Source organism: Phocoena phocoena, chromosome 3, assembly GCF_963924675.1.
Source record: "Phocoena phocoena chromosome 3, mPhoPho1.1, whole genome shotgun sequence".
Classification (NCBI taxonomy): Eukaryota; Metazoa; Chordata; class Mammalia; order Artiodactyla; family Phocoenidae; genus Phocoena; species Phocoena phocoena.
In genome coordinates, this window is record NC_089221.1 from 105590294 (window position 1) to 105609288 (window position 18995).

The following is an 18995-nucleotide window of genomic DNA, read 5'->3' on the forward strand; positions in this document are numbered from 1 at the left end:
GCTCTGATTGCAAAGGAGGTAAAAAAAAATTTTTTTTTAATGATAGAGAATTAACTCTTATTTAAAACATGCCAAGTGTAGTCATGGGTTATGTCCCAAATTTGTACTTTCCCACATGGATGGTCCTTCTCCACAGACAGGCTATAAATAGAAGAAAGAACAGCATTGTTTCTGCCTTTGAACTAACTCTGAATGGAAAACCCCCGATAGGAGCGGCATTAGTGACACTTAAGTTGCTGGCACTTAACGGTGTGATCCTGAAAAAGCTAACATTCCTGTTTCTCAGTTTCCTTGTCTGTAAATTAAGACTAAAAGAAAAAAGTCCTATTAGAGAGTTGATGGGAGAATTACATTAGAGCACGTAGAAAGATCATGCCAACATGGTAGGTTTAAAATACATAGGAATTTAAAACTAATGATTACTTCAAATATTTTGATTAGGGGAATTGGGACGTAAGGTGAGACTTTGGTTTTGAAATGGCAGGTTGTTCATTGTTCTTAGTGTACGTAAGTCTACAAGTGAAGACGGTGTTAGAGCTAACACTTCTGGTCAACTGAGTGGTTAAACAAGGAAAGCCATTGAGAATACTGGAAGCACCACATTTTATTCATCTCATGAATAAATATTAATTTCAACACACATTTATTCAGCACTTACCAAGTGCCATGCTGTGTACTAGGCACGGGCAAGTGCAACACTGAGTAAAAGGAAATCTTGTCCTGACCCTGATGGAGCTTACAGCTCAGTGTGGGCCTCAATCAAATAACCATACAAAGGTAGAAAACCACAGCTGTGCTAAGTGCACTTCTAGAAGGAAGGCACCATACACAGCAGGTTTCCCGTAAGAGACCAGGAGCAACTGGTCTCCCATAAGAGGAGGTAGGAAGGCGGCACTTGGGAACTCTGGTTTTAAACAACAGGGGCGGAGGTGCCAATGTGGCCAACCCATCACAGATTGACAAAGATGCCCGTGACTGTCAAGGGGCCCCCTGTGCTCAGGGCTCATGGGAAATGGAGAGGATTTCTGGAACGTGTTTGCAATCACTTCCCGGTTCTCCACTGAGACCCGAACGCTGAGAAAATCTTCTGGCTCGCGCCAGTTGGCCGCCCTTCTCTGAGTGCTCTGCTGGCGCAGGGGCTGCGCGCTGCCGAAGCCGAGCTGTCCTCCCAGCTGCCCTCGAATGCGCGCTGCGCACCGACTTGTTGTGGTTGATCCACGGAACTGAGGAGACAGGATCTCGCTTGTCCTTGATGTGGTGTCTGTAGGTTGATTTCAGGCTTTCATTTAAATAAATAATTCAAGCCTTCAGCTGGGAAAGGGGTTGCTACATCACCGAGCAAGGCCTCTGGCTGCTAAAGCAGCACGTGACCAGCCAGGGGGACTTCCCCCGCCTCCCCCCCCAGGTTACTGGGAGAAGTAACTATGGGTCTGTGGCAGCTCTTTCCCAAACTGCATGATGAAGGTTGGGAAACACTGAATTGTGAAGTAAAGGAAGGCAGTCGGCGTGCTTCTGTCATCCTTGGCTCATGCATCCTAAGTTAGTTATGAGCTCAGCCTTGTGGTGGTGTATCACAGGCTGCCTGGCGATGCTTCAGCAAGTTGTTTTCAGTGTGTTCTCATCAACAGTCTCAGGAGGCGGGAGCTGACCTGTGAGTGACTCTGGGTGGTTATAACTGGGAAACAAGTCAACGCTCACCCCTACTGTCTCAGCGGGAAATGAGGAAATGGACAGGATTCCGGAAGGCTGTTGTTTGAAGAGGCTCCGTTCAGTTCCAAGAATACTGGGGAGGAGCAAGAAATGTGAACGTGTTTACTACCCATTCATTGACTCAAACGGAAATTGTCCCCATCTGGGGCCTTGTGACCCCTGTTATGTCAGAAGAGCTACCGGGAAGTTGTGGAGACAGATGTGTCCTCCCCTCCTCTCTAATGCCCTGACCTGGGCGGACATACGGCCGCTTCTTTCCTGAGTCTTCCATGGTCGACTTTTGCTTCTCAGAGCTGCTGCCTCGTTCTTTTTCCTCCTCAGATCACTGTGTTCCAGGCACTTCTTCCCTGAGTGGTGCTGAACTCAGGAGTGGGGCGGGGGGCGGAGAGGGGGGGGCTTCAGAGGATGTCACCTTGAGACACACTGATACTGACAACGGAAAGAGTTGGCTTGTCCCAGAATTCTCTTAATGGTGTGTGTGTGTGTGTGTGTGTGTGTGTGTGTGTGTGTGTGTGTGAGTGACAGGGTTTTTTTGTTTTTTTAAATATTTATCGGAGTACAGCTGATTTACAATGTTGTGTTAGTTTCAGGTGTACAGCAAAGTGAATCAGTTATACATATAGCCATATATCTTTTTTAGATTCTTTTCCCATATAGGTCATTACAGAGTACCGAGTAGAGTTCCCTGTGCTGTACAGTAGGTTCTTATTAATTATCTGTATTACATATAGCGGTGTGTATATGTCAATCCCAATCTCCCAATTCATCCCCCACCCTTTACCCCCCTGGTAACCATAAGTTTATTTTCTACATCTGTGACTCTATTTCTGTTTTGTAAATAAGTTCATTTGTACCATTTTCTAAAGATTCCACATATGAGTGATATCATATGATATTTGTCTTTCTCTGTGTGACAGGGGTTTTTAATGTGCGCCTGTGCACGCATGTGTGTGTCTGTGGGAGCATATTTTCTGGTTCACAATTACTTCTTAAACTGCTAAGTTTTCCTCTAGGAGAAGTACCCCAGTTTTGGTCCTCTATCTAGATGTTGTTAACTCATTTTGGACCACAGAGGGCGTTCGATTCACAAAGCTTTGTCCTTTGGATGGCAAGTCTCTCTTATGCCCCGGGGCCCACCAGACACATCCTCCTTGTCCCTGGTGGCGATGGATCAATAAGATGTGCCCTTACAGGGGCTGGGCTTTTCTGTCCAGCTGGGAAGCCTGGCAAGGGTCGGGGCAGACCCGCCCGCCCGCCCTTGCACCTGCTTCGGGCCCTCGGAGCGCCCCGCACTGCCCGCTTTGACATGGGGATGCGGAGAGAACGCCGAGAACCAGCGCGTGAAAATCACTCTCTCACCACGAACCCCACCCCCAGCCTCCAAACCCAGCTGGGCGCGTCCCAGGCTTCCGGGGCGCTTGCGTCCTGTCTCTGGGGCGTGGAGGCCTCTGCAGCCGTAGGCCTGGCTGATGGGTGACAGCTCACCGGTGCCTCCCAGTCTCAGCTGGGCGTGGGGTTTTTAAACAGACGCACCGAGGACGGTCAGTCTTCTATCTGTGCCCGAAAGCATTGTTCGTGGCACAGAACCTGAGGCTGCTTCTCCCCCATGCCGCCTCCTCTGGGTATCACTGCGCCGTCTGGCAGAGTTTCATTCCAGCGTGGCAAACAGCAAAGTAGTTGACCTCGGTGTGTATAACATCACTAAGGAAAATGACCAGCCTTGACCCTACAGCCTCTGATTCAGGCCCATCCTTGGTCTCTCCTGTTCTTGCGGAGCCGCTCGCTCCTATGGCAACAGCTCCAGCCCACTGCTCCCTGCCGAGCCGGGAAGCCTTTTAGAGTTTGTGTCAGGCAGTTGTGTCCTACTACTGTTTTTTTTCTAATAAAGTTTTACAATGGAAAAGTTTAAACCTATATAAAAGTGGAGAGAATAGTATAATGAACCCCGTGTACCCATCACCCCGTTTCAACCATGATCCACATCCGGCCAGTCTTGTGTCTTTCATACTCCCTGACTCTGCCGTCCAGTGGAATGTGAGATATTGCACAACTTCTTCATAAATTCTTCAGAATGTATCTCTAAGAGACAAGGGCGTTTTATAAACATAGCCGTCATTCTATTATCATACCTGAAACAAAGAATTCCTTAATATGATCAAATATCCAGTGCTCGAAGTTCCCTGATAGTCTCATAATTTTTTTTTTTTTTAATATTTTGTTTTTCTGAATCAGGGTCCAAACAAGGCCCATATGTTATGTTTGTTGATACATTTTTAAAAGTCTTCTAAATGAATTATCCACCCCAAAGTGTCAATAGTACTGGTGCTGTTAAATGTTGGTGTCATTTAACAAACCATCGATCTCTCTCACTCCTGTAAGCTAGTAGACAGCAGTGCTTGATCACACGCAGGTTCAGTTTTTTGCAGGAATACCCTCACAGCGTTTCTGTGCACATCCTACCGCATCACATCAGGAGGTGCCCAGTGTCAGATTCTCTCTTTCTTGTGAGGTTAAGATCGATGAGCGGGTTTGGGTGCTGAGGGTCTGACCCCATCATAAGTTCCCCATCAGCTAATGGTTTTAGCTAATGAACATTAGACACATCCATGATTTCATTTAGATTCGATCATTATTTCTACACTTTTTAGGTGCAAGTCTTCTCTAAAGAACTTTCCTTCATCCTTTATACTCCAAGGTACAGTGCACACAAGACACTTCTTAAAAAGCCATTATCGGAATAATGATTTGGTTCTCTAGCATGCTCCAAAGGTGGCCAGTGAGTTTTTTTTTTTTTTTTTTTTTTTTTTTTGCGGCACGCGGGCCCCTCACCGCCGTGGCCCCTCCCACCGTGGAGCACAGGCTCCGGACGCGCAGGCCCAGCGGCCATGGCCCACGGGCCCAGCCGCTCCGCGGCATGCGGGATCCTCCCGGACCCGGGCACAAACCCGTGTCCCCTGCATCGGCAGGCGGACTCTCAACCACTGCGCCACCAGGGAAGACCGTTTTTTTTTTTTTAGTATCATTATAAACTCATGAATTTTAACATAGGTGATGTGTAACAATTCAGCGCAGTCTTGTTCTCTGTGATGCCCCTATTGTCCACCTTAGGCCAGTGGGAGCCTATTTGGGTTTTATCCTGTGTCCTCTGGACATGACCACAGGAGTCCCCCTTGCTTTCTGATATGATAAGGTGCTTGCTCCAGATTCATCTTTTACACATTCCCTGTCCCTGACCTAGACTCAGACATTTCTCCGAGGATACCTGATTTTTTTTTAGTAGGAAAAGGGCATTTAGAAACCACAACCAGGTGTGCCCAGTTTTTGAAGACTGCATAAATAGCAATGAGCCTGTAAGGGATCTGTATACAGAGGGGACCCAGGTGGTACACAAGGGTGTGATTGACGGCCACTGCATTTTTCACCAGGTGCATTAAACAAAATAAATCCCACCTGAACCTCCTCAAATAGACTGTGCTTTTGTAGACCCTGCCTGAGTCTGGTTCCTGGTCCTTCTGGGATGAAGTAAATTTACCCATAACCGTTAGATTCTTTCCTCTCACCCTTCCTGTGAGCACAGGCTTCTGAGAGGGGAGGTTCGGGCCTGCCCCACGCCTTCCCAGATGGTGCATGCCTTCAGGGAGGTTCTCACACACACACGGACCTCCTAACTCAGGATTGCTAATTTCGTTCTAAGATGTTGCCTGCAAGGCTTGGGTCCTGTACCTCACACAGGCTGCAGAATAGATCCACTGGTGCTCAGATGACAGAGTCTTAGACCATTTCCCATAGACCCCCGCTTAATCTGTCTCCGTGGTCTGGGGCCAGGTTGTCAGTAGCCCCTTGCTGCTGAGAGAACCCGTAGAGGGTGAGCTCTGAGTCAGTGTCCTGTGGATGTCACTAAGCTGCCTGGTACCCTCAGCTGCTGAGTTGGAGGCATCAAATGTGGCTGGCCCCGCATTTACTAGGCGGGGGCGGTGAGAAGGAAGGTAAATGATGGAGAAAAGCCAGTGACATTTCAAGCTCTGTAGGAGTACATTTTTACATTAGCTAAGTTATTTGCAAATTTCCCCAAAGCCAGTCTGAGCTTCTGTTTAAGGGGCAGGAAAACAATGCTAGTTGTTATACTGTGGAAGTGAGGCCAACTCGCCCCTCGTGGGGGACACGCTCATAGCAAGCTTGTCTGCTGCTTCCCGGGCCTCGAAGGGTCTCCATGCAGGTCTGTGATGGATGCTCTGCACAGTCGCCCTCCCGGTCACTCCCAGACGTTTTCTCGCACAAATCTCCAGACTGACCTTAAAAAATCCTAACGTCAGCAGCCTTTAAGCCTTATCTGAGAACAAAATGCAGTTCATTTGTCGCCTAAGTGTTACTTATTTGCAGCTGGGTTAAAAGTCACAGATGCCTCCTTGCTGTGAATTGGGAGGGGATGGGGAGGGAGGGGGAGCAGGCCGTCAGGACGGGCCCATGCGGGTGCAGATCCTTTCCTGCCAAGCACTCCATTGCCCTTGGCAGACCCAGGGTCCCCAAGAGTCAGGGAGCTAGATGAGGTTACCCAGAATTTTAGAATAAAAAAGGACCTAACAGACTAGCACTATTATTTTCCCTTGGGTGAAATCTAGCCCAGATCCCCAGAATATGAAGCAGAGGTCAAGTGGCTGGGTGGGGCTGAAGCACCAGAGCCTAGGTTTTGGGGGCTCTTTCCATGCCCTGTCCCCCACAGCAACTCAGGGCTGCAAGAAAGGCTTTTTGAAAAGTGTTCATGGCAGATACTACGGCAAACTTATCCTGAGTCCTGGCTCCCCTCACTTCTCCCCATGATCAACCCTGGATGTGAGAAAAGAAAATAAAACCCACGGAACACTTGGGCTGCAGAAGATGTGTGAGGAGGAGGGATGGATGCTTGGTGACATACCCAGGGGACAGGAAACGGGGGGGAGCTGGGAGGCGGTCATGTCCTTTTCTCTCTCCTGTATAGTACCTTTGGAGGCATCATCACCCGCTTCATCACATCCCAGAAAACAGAAGATAGCAGTGCCAGCCCAGTGCCACCAGGTCAGTGGGGTAACATTAGGGCTGCATTCATCCATGCCGGGGTAGGTGCATATAGCATACGTGCAGGGAGATCTGCCACCCATATGGAGTTAACATGTGCCGCCCCCCCCCCCGCCCCGTTCCCCAACCCCTCCGGACCCCCAACTATCCCCCTATGCTTCAAAGGAAAGCTGATGGCAATCCAGACAGACGGAACTTAGAAAATGTGATGGGGATAGAGATATGAGGATTTCCCCTGAGGAGCAGAGTCACTTGCTGTGGTGTGGCAGGTGGAGAGTGGTTCAGTCCAAACTGCAGCACAGAGCATCTCCCACCCTCTGCTGACCCACCAGGGGTTTAGCTCCCCTGTCATAGGTACACATCACTAGCCAAGGGAGACAAGATCCCCAGGCGAGTATGCGATCACAGAAAAAAAAAAACTAGACCTGAAATAAGATGATAGAATTAAGACCCAACATAATAGTAAAACAAATGTAAATGGATTAAAGTCACCAATCCAAAGATAGAGATTTTCAGAGTAAATTGTGAAAAGAATATTTTAGCAGTATGCTGTCTACAAGAGACATAAAAGGATACAGAAATGTTTAACATTAATTCAGACAAAAAAGCTTTTTAAAACATCAAAATGGACAAGCAGAATATTAGAATGTTATATTTGGGGAAGAGGAGCAATATAGCAAGAAGATATAATCATAAAGATAAATCTATTTAAATTGCCTCAAATACATAAAGGAGCTACCAACAGGGCTAGAGGGAAAAATAAATAAATCAACAATTGTAATCAGAAATTGATCTGTCAGAAACTGACAGATCAAGCATGAAAAAAAGCAAAGATAGGAAGATGTGAACTACACAATTGATAAGCTGTACCTTATTTATTCATATATATTTGTAAAAATGAACCATGTATCTTTTTTAAAAATAAATTTATTTATTTCTTTATTTTTGGCTGCGTCGGGTCTTTGTTGCTACACGCAGGCTTTTCTCTAGTTGTGGTGAGCGGGGGCTACTCTTCATTGCGGTGCGCGGGCTTCTCACTGTGGTGGCTTCTCTTGTTGCGGAGCACGGGCTCTAGGTGCGTGGGCTTCAGTAGTTGTGGCTCGTGGGCTCTAGAGCGCAGGCTCAGTAGTTCGGGCACACGGGCTTAGTTGCTCCGCGGCATGTGGGATCTTCCCGTACCAGGGCACGAACCCATGTCCCCTGCATTGGCAGGCAGATTCTTAACCACTATGCCACCAGGGAAGTCCCTCAACCATGTATGAAGCCACAAAAACATGCCAGCATTTCAAAGAATCAAATCATCAAGGACATAGTTCTTTGACCATAATGTAATAATAACTGAAATACAAAACAAAAGAATAACACTCCCAGGCTTCCCTGGTGGTGGGAATTATAGGAGATTGGCCAAAAATTGTGAAGATCTGTAAAGATTGTAATTTTCATGAAATTAATATGTAAATTCACTACAATTCCAATCAAAAGTCCATCAAGCCTTTTAAAATGACTTAACAAAACTATTCTAAAATTTATACACAGGGATAAAAAGCCTGTCCACAGATAATTAAGTCAATTTTGAAGAATGGAGAGAAGTTAGTGGGGGACTGGGGAGGAGTTGCTTATTCCACCAGATAAAGAGGCACATTATGAAGCCGTATTAAGAAAACCAGTGAGGTTAACTCAGGAACGGACAAATGGGTTAAAGCCATAGACTGAGTATGCAAAACCAGATCGTGTTTATATGGAACGGGGTACATGATCCAGGTGACACCACAAGTGAATGAAGAAAGGGGAGACTGTTTAGTAGATGGTGATGGCAAACCGCCTACCTTAGGGAGATAAAGTTGGATCATTATATCAGATACAGAGGTGAACTCTAGATAGACTGAAGGCCTAAAGGTGATACATAAAACCATAAAGGAAGAAAATGTGGGAGACTATCTTTGTGATTTTGGAATGAGAAAGGACTTCTAAAATTTAAATAAGATGACCCATAGTACAAAACATGACAAAAACTAGATTTGACTGTTCAAAGTTCAGGATTGCTATTCAACAAAGTATACTATAGAAAAGTTAAGAGAGAGTTGAACAAATGAGATAATTTGCGGCACATCAAACTGACGAGGGAGACTAAAAAGGAAAAGGTAGTCAGCCCAACAGGAGACATAGAGAAGTGTAAAGGTGGACAGATATAAGCAATAAGACCTAGGTTTATATGGTCAGATTGGCTAAAAATGAATAAATAAATAATAGCTAGTACAGGAAAGGATGTGGAGAAATGGGAAAACTCAGCCACTACTGGGGGCCATCTAAAGTGGAATAGTTGTCCTGGAGAACCATACAAAAATATTGCAATTAAACATCAACATCCTATAGCCCAGCATTCCCACCGACCAGAGCAGAGGAACCCTCCAACAGGGCTTTAAGGAGGCAGGTAAGAGGATGTCCATCACAGCACTGTTGGATGCGGCAGGGAGTTGGAGGTAACATGAAGGGAATGGAAAAGGAAATGGAATTCCAAGCAGTCATTGGAAGCAATAAACTAGAGGCACATGCAGACAAATCTTAAAAACATAGTGCTAAGGTGGGAGGGGGGTGGGGGAGAAGAACGAGATGTACAGCATAATCACTTTTATGTAAATTAAGGCATATACTCACAAAACAATATGTTTTGCAAAGATATGTCCATAGTCAGTTTATATGTCAAAGGTATTAGAATGAGTAACTAATGAAGGAAGGAGATTAAAGTGGAGATTAGGAATGAAGAGGAAATTATTAAAAAACTAGAAGCTGAGAGGCATCAGAATACAGTGGTTAAGAGCAGGGACTCCAGAGCCTGGGTCTGAACTCCAGCTCTCCCCCTTACTAGCTCTGTTTCCTTGGGCAAATAATTTAACCTCTTTGGTTAAGCTTCTCCATCTGTAATAAGGGTCTGGTAGCTAATCTCCAAAGATGGCCCCAAACAATTCTGTCCCTCCCTGTATGTGCAGGCAGCACCTCCCATCAAGAGGAGAGACCTGTGACTGCTTTGACCAATAGGACCAGAGGAAGTGATCCTCAGGGACTTCCAAGCCCAGGCAGGAAGCAGGAGAGAAGCTTCTTCCCTCTTGGAGCCCTGAGTCGCCGTGGAAAGAGGGGCCATTTAACTGAGATGTCACGTGGAGAGAAACCACAGGAGAAGCACCTGGGCCATATGACTGTCTGAGACATACAAGTGCGACCAGAAAAGGCACTGCCCACAGACTGCCTGGCTGAGCCCTAGCCATCCCACGGAACAGTGAGGTGCCATAGAATGGTTGTTTGAGACCACTAAATTTGGGGGTGTTCTGTTAGGCGACAATGGATGAGGTCATTGTAAGGATTAAAGGAGGTAGTTTTCAAAGTGCTGAATAGCGCATGGCTCGTGGGAAGTGCTTGGCTCTATGTACACATTTGTGGAATAAAATAGAACAGGGATTTATAGAGGCTGACGGTGACAGAAACCGTGTCCTGGGCTAAAGTATAGGAGTAACTCAATTCTTCGCACTTGGTGCCCACAAATAAGATAAAATAAAACCTACAATAGGTCCATCTATTCATTTCCTTGATAGGGTAACTGTGGCCCAGGAGGTGAAAAGTGTATCCAAAAAAAAGTTTTTCAAAACGACACAGGCCTCCCTGAGCCCATCTCTTCTGCTGTCTCTGTGCCCGGAATTCAGAGCCTCCAAGAAGGCACTAGATATATGAGCTCAGTGACTCACGAGTCCCTCATTTCTGGGAACACAGACAACTGATGGACTATATTTGTTTTCCTCTGCAGCGCTAGAGCCAGAACAAGCACATTTTTTATCCGTGATGAATTCTCAATTAGCCATAGGTTCCAGTATAAGGAAATGCAAGGATAAATGAAATCCATGCGTAATTCAAAGATCTCAATCAAGTCAGTCATTTCAACCTCCAGAAGGATCTCTTACAGTTCTTTTTACTCCCAAACACAGTGTGCTCAATAAATGTGTTGATTATTTAAAATTAATCCCTCTTCGTTTTGAAAAGGATTTAAAACCGTTTATGGTCCTTCAAATCATTGATCAAAGTCGTTTGTCAAAACCCAGGCGATCGCCCAGACGTTAGCAACAGCGAGTGGAAGGAAGTGGTGGGAAGGGTGCTGATGTTCATGCATGAACTGCTTACTGGGCACCTTACAAACCCTACAGGGACTGACTGTCTGAGGTAGGTATCGTCCCCATTTTACAGAGGCAGGAACTGAGGCTTACATAGGTGGGACACCGCCACTGGGACACTGCAGAGCCCGATTCAAACTCAGGTAGCCTGACTCACAGCTGGTCCTCTCCCACTCTGTCCCACCGGGAAGCAAAGATCCAGACTCACCCCAGAGCAACTCAACAGCAAGGGGAAGGCAGTGTGTCCCAAAGCCACAACTCCAAGACACCAAGACTTCTGTAAAGTCAGAAAAGGTGGACTGTGGAACCTAATAGCCCGTGTATTTCTGTAGAACTGACACATTTTGGAGAGGGTCTGCAGTTTAGAGCCGATTTCTCATGACTGTGGCCTCCGTGGCAAGAAGCCTCCGGCTGGCAGCCTGCAAGATCCTGCATGTGCATGGCTGGGAGGGATGGCGTCCAACCAGGTCCATCCTGGTCCCAACCTCTCCACCTAAAATAATCCCGAACCCCGTCCCCACCCACTGACCCCATCCCACGTAAGCCTGCAGAATCACAATCTGTAATTCTGATCCAGCACGAGGGCTGCCTGCTCTGTGGCTGGTCTGCAGGGAGCTTCTGGGAAGACATTGGATGAAAGCGGAGAGGAAGCATGTGCTGCCGATTCCCTTCCCCAGGTTGCTTCCTCCTCTGGGTCTTTCGGCCTGAGGACACCCCCTGGGAGGGCAGGTTGAGGACAGAGGTTTTGTGCACACCAGGCCTCTCTGTAAGCCGTGTGAAGCTTCGGGGCGAGGCAGACCCGGGCCGGGCCCAGGCCAGTGCCAAGAGGGGAATGAGAGGCCCCAGGGTAGGGAGACTCCAGCCGGCTGGGGCCCCAGTGCAGGTAGCCAGGCTGCTGGTTCACTTCCATTTTCTCCTTTGGCTTCTCCACGTCCTCAGATGAGTGACTTACACTGAAAATAAAATGACTGTGGCTACAGTCCAGCCGCACGCAAGTGGCCACCCTGGGTGCGTGGGGCACAGGGAGGGAGACCTGGACACCAAAGACAAATACACGCAACTTCCAAGTCATGCCATTTATTTTTCCTTAATTGGGCTTCACAGCCCATCTGAGCTTCTGCTTAGTTCTCTGAGGAGCCGGAGAATTCGTGTGAATGCTCTGTGTCCCTGTCCTTCCCCAGAAGAGAAACAGGCAGGCACGTGAGTACACACAGGGGCCAGTGAGAGTGCCCTGCACTTGATTCTGTTACTTTCCTCTCTGGCTTCAGTGTGACACACGTTTGTCTCCATCTAATATTCTCAAGAAAAATGGTCCAGACAGGATACGGCGAGGGACGCGAGGAGAGGACTGTGTAAAGGGGTCGGTGGAGGGAAGCAGTGAACCAGTAGGATCATTTACCTGCCCCTCCTCGTTCCTTTCCCTGTTTCATTCTGGATCTTTCAAAAAGAAAGAAGCAGAGAGAGCCAGAGAGAACAAGGCTAGCAGGACCACTGGTGACTCATGCAGCACCCCGGTTAGCAAATGCACCTACCTTCGGACAGGTGCTGCGTGGCTTGTCGACACACACAGAGCCTGGACCGAAGCTCCCGCTGCCTCTGTCCTCTTGGCTGGTGTCTTGTGCTTATGCTGCAGTTCCCGGACTCTCCCACCTTGAATGACCTCAGGGTTAAAGGGCCAAGAGGGGATGAAGTGTCTTGCAAGAGCTTTCAGAATCCCAGATGGGCCCTGGTGCTGTGGAGATCAGAGTCTCTCACTGGGCAGCGAGGCACTGATGCCTCCCTTGGCCACCAGGGTGTCCTGCCCACCACCCCACATGCAACCCACTCCTTGCACGTGGACTCTGCTTAATTTCCCGGGGTGGGAGTGTGCACTGCGGGGAGAGAGGCGTGGCTCAGGCACAGTACTACCGTGCCAACCTTCCCAGCCCGGAAGCCCCAGCGAGCTGCCGGGGAGGGACCTGCCTGCTTTTGATATTTTGCTTCATTACATCTCATCTCATGAACCAAGACAGCAGGAATTTTCTGCAGCCAACCAACCTCAGCAGGAAATGATCCCGGGAAGCTACTGCTTCCTTAACTCATGGAAACAACAGGGAGGAGCAAGGGCATGGTTCCCTCATGAATGTTTGCACCACTCCGTTGAGAGGCTGGTTGACCAGACAGCTCAGGGACCAAGGCTGGGTGGACATCGTTTGTCAACTATATTACAGGGCTGCAATTCACACGCTACCAAGCCGGACTCTTGGCTCTGGAAATTTAATATGTGACAGCTGCATGCAGCCAGTGGTGTCCAGCATTTTAGAAAGGTCAATTAAGAAATGGTTGATGGTGGTGCAGCTAATGACAGCCCAGAGGGGTGAGCAGGGCTGAGTAAACAGAAGGGCTGAGACATATATTACTGGAATTGAAGTGTCGAAGTGAAGCGTGGTGGGGGGAAACCTATTGTCACAGGCCATAAAGCACATCTGAGTTTTGCAGCGGAGAGCAGTACAGCTGTTTCTCTCCCCAGGCAGCGCGGGGAGCGGTCTGTGAACGGAGGGCTCGCCAGACAAAGGCGACACCTGCATCAGCTTGATCCATCTGCAGACAAAAATCGTTACCCTCCTCACTGCCTGTTCCTTTGCACTTCCTGGAGCACGAGGCAGACGCTGGAGTGATAGTTGCAATGTGGGTCATGTTCTAGAAATCCATATTTTAAGCATTCCCCAAAGCTGGGCTCCGTCTTCTCTTCAGGGCTGTGGGTAGGTGGGCGGACGGGAGCCTGAGTGCCAATCTGAGCGAGTGCTCTCCTCAGACAGCATGTCTGCTCCCTGGCTTCAGTGGACACACAAAGGCAGGGAGCAGTCTAGACCCTTTACACTGCGATGGATAAAAGAGGGACATGGAGCCCTTAGAAAAAGCCTATTTCAGCCTGTGACAGAATTGGCTCATGGTTGGGGGAAGGCACTGCGTGGGGCCTTTTTCTCTGTTTTTTTGGAAAATCAGACAAAGGGGTCTTAGACTGCTCGGACAGGCTTTCTTGGCCACGACTACCTGTCAAGCCGGAAATTCGGCAGAGCAATGGGAATGCTAATTGATATGCAAAACAGGTCCAGGGTTCCTAGAAATGTCTAATGATCCTCCAGTTCAATGCGAATGAAGGATTAAGACATGCGCTAAATGAAATGGGAATAGGAACACCAACCTTTTTGCTTTTGCTTTTTTTTTTTTTCCTTTTTCAAATCTACTTTGGGAAACTTCACAGGTTTTGTGATTAAAAAAAATAGTATTGCAATCAGTGGGGGTTTGTCTTTCGCACACTAGATATTTATTATTAGAAAATAGCTTCTGTCAGCTGTCATTACCAAACAAGTTGAAAGGAGCGTGCTTCTCACCATAAATTGTTTTTCTCCTTAATGAAATTTAAGTAAACAGTTCACTGTGGGGAGAGCTGCCACGCTTGTTTTTCCTTTAAAAACTGAATAATTAAATGAAGTTGAGTACAAAACATCCTTCAAATATGACTTGTCCTGCAGCTGCTACGCTGTCCCCTTGAGTAAGGGGCATGGAAGAGATGGAAAAGACACTCAAGCTATCAAATTACCCCAAAGAATCTACAGTAGAAACTGGGAAACAAACCAACGAATCCAAACAAAACCCATCCAAACCAACCATGAAATCAGTTTTAACATTGGCTTTTCAACTTTGATTATCATCTAAGTTTAATATATATATATATATATATTTGAAATAGTAATAAAAAAGGAAGAGTTGAATTGCATCCTTAGCAGGACAGCCTTCCTCATATGTTAAAGAGGTGTTCGGAAAATTCCATACAGTATCTGCTAAATAAACATGTTTGGCAGCTTAGCAAATATCATATGATTGCAGCATCCATGATTTGAAGTCAAAGAGCGATTTGCTTTCTGCAGGCGGAGTCTGTTGCTCAGGGCGACATGATAACATGGCTCTGGATGTTCTTCGACCCACGGGCTCGAGGAAGGGTTTCGGGGTGGCCCACTGCAGAAACTTCCAAACCCCAAACAACAAATCAACCAACCGAACACACAAACATCAAACAATCGTCTCCTTTGAGTTCCTCTTGACAGAGTGGAGGCCCAGCAAGGACTTCTGGTTAGAAGGGACGTTGACAGACTTTGGAATGAGGAGAATCACCCTCTGATTGGTCCGACGCCATTCATTGTACAATCGACAGTGGTACCTAAATGACACCTGGGGTCAGGAGAGGAAAAATAAGGGAAGGTTTCAGGTAAGCGGAAGCTGATTATCAACCCAAACAACATACACGCCATTTAAAACAGCTCCAAACAGCAGTACAGCGGGGCAACAGCTGGGGGGAAACTGCTGTAGCAGGCAGCTGAGCGCTGGGAGACTGGCCCCAGCCACAGAGCACCCACGTATGAACAAGGGGCAGGTCTCCCTCGTGCCTCTTCAAACTGGGTAAAATCGGAGTATTAATAGGAAATGAGGTTCTTCCTGAGTTTGGATTTATTTTCAGGATAGCGGTCTGGGCCCCAAAGTGTCAGTGGGGAAGAAAGTTGGCTGGGGGCAGTGGGCAGAGTAGGTACGGCGCCAGCCCTTGCCTAGCTGTGGGACTAGGCAATGTGCCTTTCTGGTCGTCAAGTTTCTCTCTGTTAAATGAGAGGGATGCTGGGGCTTCACGCACCCTTCTGTAGGTTGGACACTGCACAACTCGAAGGACCCCATTCACGGTATGATAGGAAGGGCACCCTTCGTACTGTGCTGTGGACAAACTGAACAGCTGTACTTGGCGGCCCCTGTGGGTGATCCCCATTGCCTCCAGCTCAGTCCTTCCGTGGCGTCCAGTGGGGAAGCTTTGGCCTGGGCACCAACTCCGCTGATGAGTTCTTCCTGAGCCAGTGCCTGTGCCCACCTCAGCGTGGCATCAGTGCCCTGTACACCACGGCACTTGTTTCTCTCTCACCCTGCACTAGAAACACGTTGAGGGCAGGTCTTGTGTTGTATTCATCTTGGCATGCTGTGTACCTATCACAGTGTCTGGCGCTTAGGAAGCTGCTTAGTTAAGTTCACTGAGTGAATGGATGCGTGACGAAGTATCCTGTACCTTCTAATTGCAACACTGCTTTAGATTTAGGCCTCTCTTACATGATACAGGACAGCACGAGCAGTAAACGCATCATCAACTGTGACATAACTTGCCCCCAAAGTGCTTGCTTCTTGTGTAAATAGACTGGAATGAGATGCTTACATCTGTGGTTTGCTTTGGAGAAGGCTGGCACAAAGCACTGACGAACCGCCCAGGAAATTCAAATAATCTGTCCTTCTGAAGATGTACAAACTGCCTTTAAAGGTGGAAGTAGGTTCTAGTTTGAGTATATCCAGATAACTAGGTAAGTGCTGGGGAGGAAGGCGCCCATGACCTGAGAGTGACAAATTATCCAGGTATGGGCTGTTTAACCACCTGGGTTGTGTGGGTCATGTTGACCCTGGTACAGGGCCTACATCGGTCAAAGAGTGGGCTGACCCTGTGGTTTGGGCTCGGTGTTTCTGGAAGTAGAGGAGAATGCAGGCCCTTGATCAGCAAGGGCTTGTCTGTCTTCATGGCAGGATCATGAAATCCAAGGCCACTCAGATTTCTGAGGCTAGAAAGCAGATGCCACAGGCTGAATGCCAGAGAGATTTGAGTATGAAAATAAAAGCTTTTAAACTCACACAGATGTGCTTTTCTCCAAGAGGCTCTGAACATGCCAAAGTGGATCAGAGGTTTTTTGTTTATTTTTTTTAAGTTCGATTCTCTTTTATCTGTTCTGTTCTGTCCTGCTGCTGCTTGGTGCTACTCAGGAATGTAAGAGGCAGGCTGGAAAGCAGGCTGTTCAGGGCCAAGGGCCGGGAAGGTGTACGAAACAAAGTACTAATGAAGAGCTGAGGCAGTACAAGAAGTCTGGAATCTGGAAATATTACAGGAAAGCTGGATTTGAAATCAAGAGTCCCTTCGTCCGGGATGTTAAAGAGCTGTGCACGCTCGGCGTCTTCAGTAAGCAGCAGAAGCAGCTGCACCTGTGCGCAGGAGGGAGCAGCCCGAGGGCTCCGGGCGGGCGGGCGCACCGGGCCGAAGCCCCATCCTCTACTGATGTCTCCGCGACTTTGGGAGGGTTGTTTGCTGCCTCCAAGTCCCGGTGTCCTCATTTGTATACTGTGAATAATGATATCAGAGAGAATGCACAAAGAGCACTTAGCTCAGTGCCACTGCCACACGTTACTGTTCTTGGCCTGTTATTTCTGATGGGTTAAATCTGGAAAAGAAGATAACTTTGTGACACTCCTTCTTGGATACAGGAAACTGGGGGCAAAAAGAAAAAGAGAGGCTGGGCTATTTCCTTGAAAGCCCTGCTCTCAGTGTGCCCGTGGAGGCCGTACCACCTGGGAGCTTGTTAGAATGTGACACCTGTGGGCTCCGCCCAGACTTACGGAATCAGAGCGTGCATTTTAACAAGATCCCCTGGTGATTCGCACGTAAGTTCAAGCCTGTGAAGCACAGGGAAACGTGGGGAGTCCATGACTTAGCAGGTCTCGTGGTTCCTTGGCCGGGAAGTACAAAAATCAGCCCGCTTGTTCGGACAAACGAACGAGATCTTATTATGCATTAATCTATCTTGATTGCTGTTCACCACCGTGTCTGCAGGCAAATTCAACCAATAAGAAGAAAGCATCATGAAGATGACGCTGCATCGGGGAAAATAAAGGAAGGTAGGTGCAGGGCAGAGGGACCATGGGTTTGCAGTCGCCCTGGGTAGTCCTGGCTTTGGTCTCTAGGAGCGCCAAGACACTCCCTCCCCTTGGAAGAGAAGAGGAATAAAGCAGGTTTGATTTAGAGCAATAAAGAGGCAGTGAGGAAAAAATAAACAACATGAAGGAAGAAGAAGCTATGGCAATAGTAACACTGGGAACTTCATTTAGATATTTCTTAAATTTCTGAGGTTTTAAAGAAAGAGGGTGAAGAAAGAGCACAGGGCCACTATTCTAAAAACACTACTCTTTATGGGATGGGTTTCTTGAAGTGTCTTCATTTCTTCATCCAAAGGCTATTTATTAACCTCCTGTCACGGGCAAGGTCTGCACAGAGAGCTGCGGTCATGTGCATGGCACACAGAGGGCTGGAGCGTATTAGCATCACCTCTCCCTGAGGAAGGTGATGGGCTGCACTGAAGCTTTGCTGTAAAGTCGCAGCAGGCTTTGGGAAATCTCATTATGAATTTCGATTCTGCCCTCTCGGGAGTTTATGGTGTGACGGAAGCATATTGGTGGGGCCAGGGCTTTGGCAGCTGCCTTCCCAGAACTGGGCCCAGCTCACTGACCTGTGATGGCACTGTGGAAGAGAAGAGGGCGGCGTGGGTGTGAATCAGCCACACCAGGTCGTGCTGGACACCCTCGGGGTGTGTCTAGACCCGCCCCACAGTGAGCCTTGCCGGGACAGTGTTCTGTGGGACCTTCCCCCTTCGTAAAGAGATTTTAAATGATTAACCCGTGGGACTGGGAGTCAGCCAGTGGAGCCGGAGCATCATTCATTTCATCCTGTGATGTAACTGGTTTCTGGGCTGGGCACTGGTTGCATCAGCGACGTGGCGGATGGTGGTACCTCCTGGGGGTCACTGCACGTGGGCATCGCTACACTGGGCTAATGCACATCCTATGTGGACACTTTCTAAATGCTTCATGTGGACTCAGTTCTCACCTACTCTTCTCGTGTCCATGGGCTTCAAATCGTTGGTGACATGCACAGTGATGTTTCTGGGGTATCTTTCCCCCCCTTCCCCCCCCTTCCCCCCCTTCCCCCCCTTCCCCCCCACCCCGCCCAGCCCTCAGTGGGGAGGTGGTAGAGGTCTTGGCCTCCTGGGTCCCAGACACCTGTGTTCCCGCACAGTAGGTTTCAGAAGGCAGAACTCCCCGAGTCTGCGTCAAGCCTGGGCCCTGGTGGAGGCAAGGAGCTCCACAGGCACCCGCAGGCGAGCAGCACGGGGCGCGGGTCCCTCCTGACAGCGCCCGGCGAGGCCCTTCCAGGAGGGCTCCTCCGAGGAGCCGGGCTGGGACTGACAC

The 18995-nt window shown here is 48.3% G+C and overlaps 1 protein-coding gene across 1 annotated transcript in view; it reads right to left on the reverse strand.

Annotated features, from left to right (window-relative positions):
- Window positions 1-14199: 14199 nt before the first annotated feature.
- Window positions 14200-18995, reverse strand: part of MARCHF3 (membrane associated ring-CH-type finger 3) — a 146392-nt gene continuing 141596 nt past the window's right edge. The window contains exon 5 of the mRNA XM_065874228.1: window positions 14200-15131. Within this exon, the coding sequence (XP_065730300.1) occupies window positions 14973-15131 (159 nt within the window). The 3' untranslated portion in view covers window positions 14200-14972. The remainder of the gene's footprint in view (window positions 15132-18995) is intronic.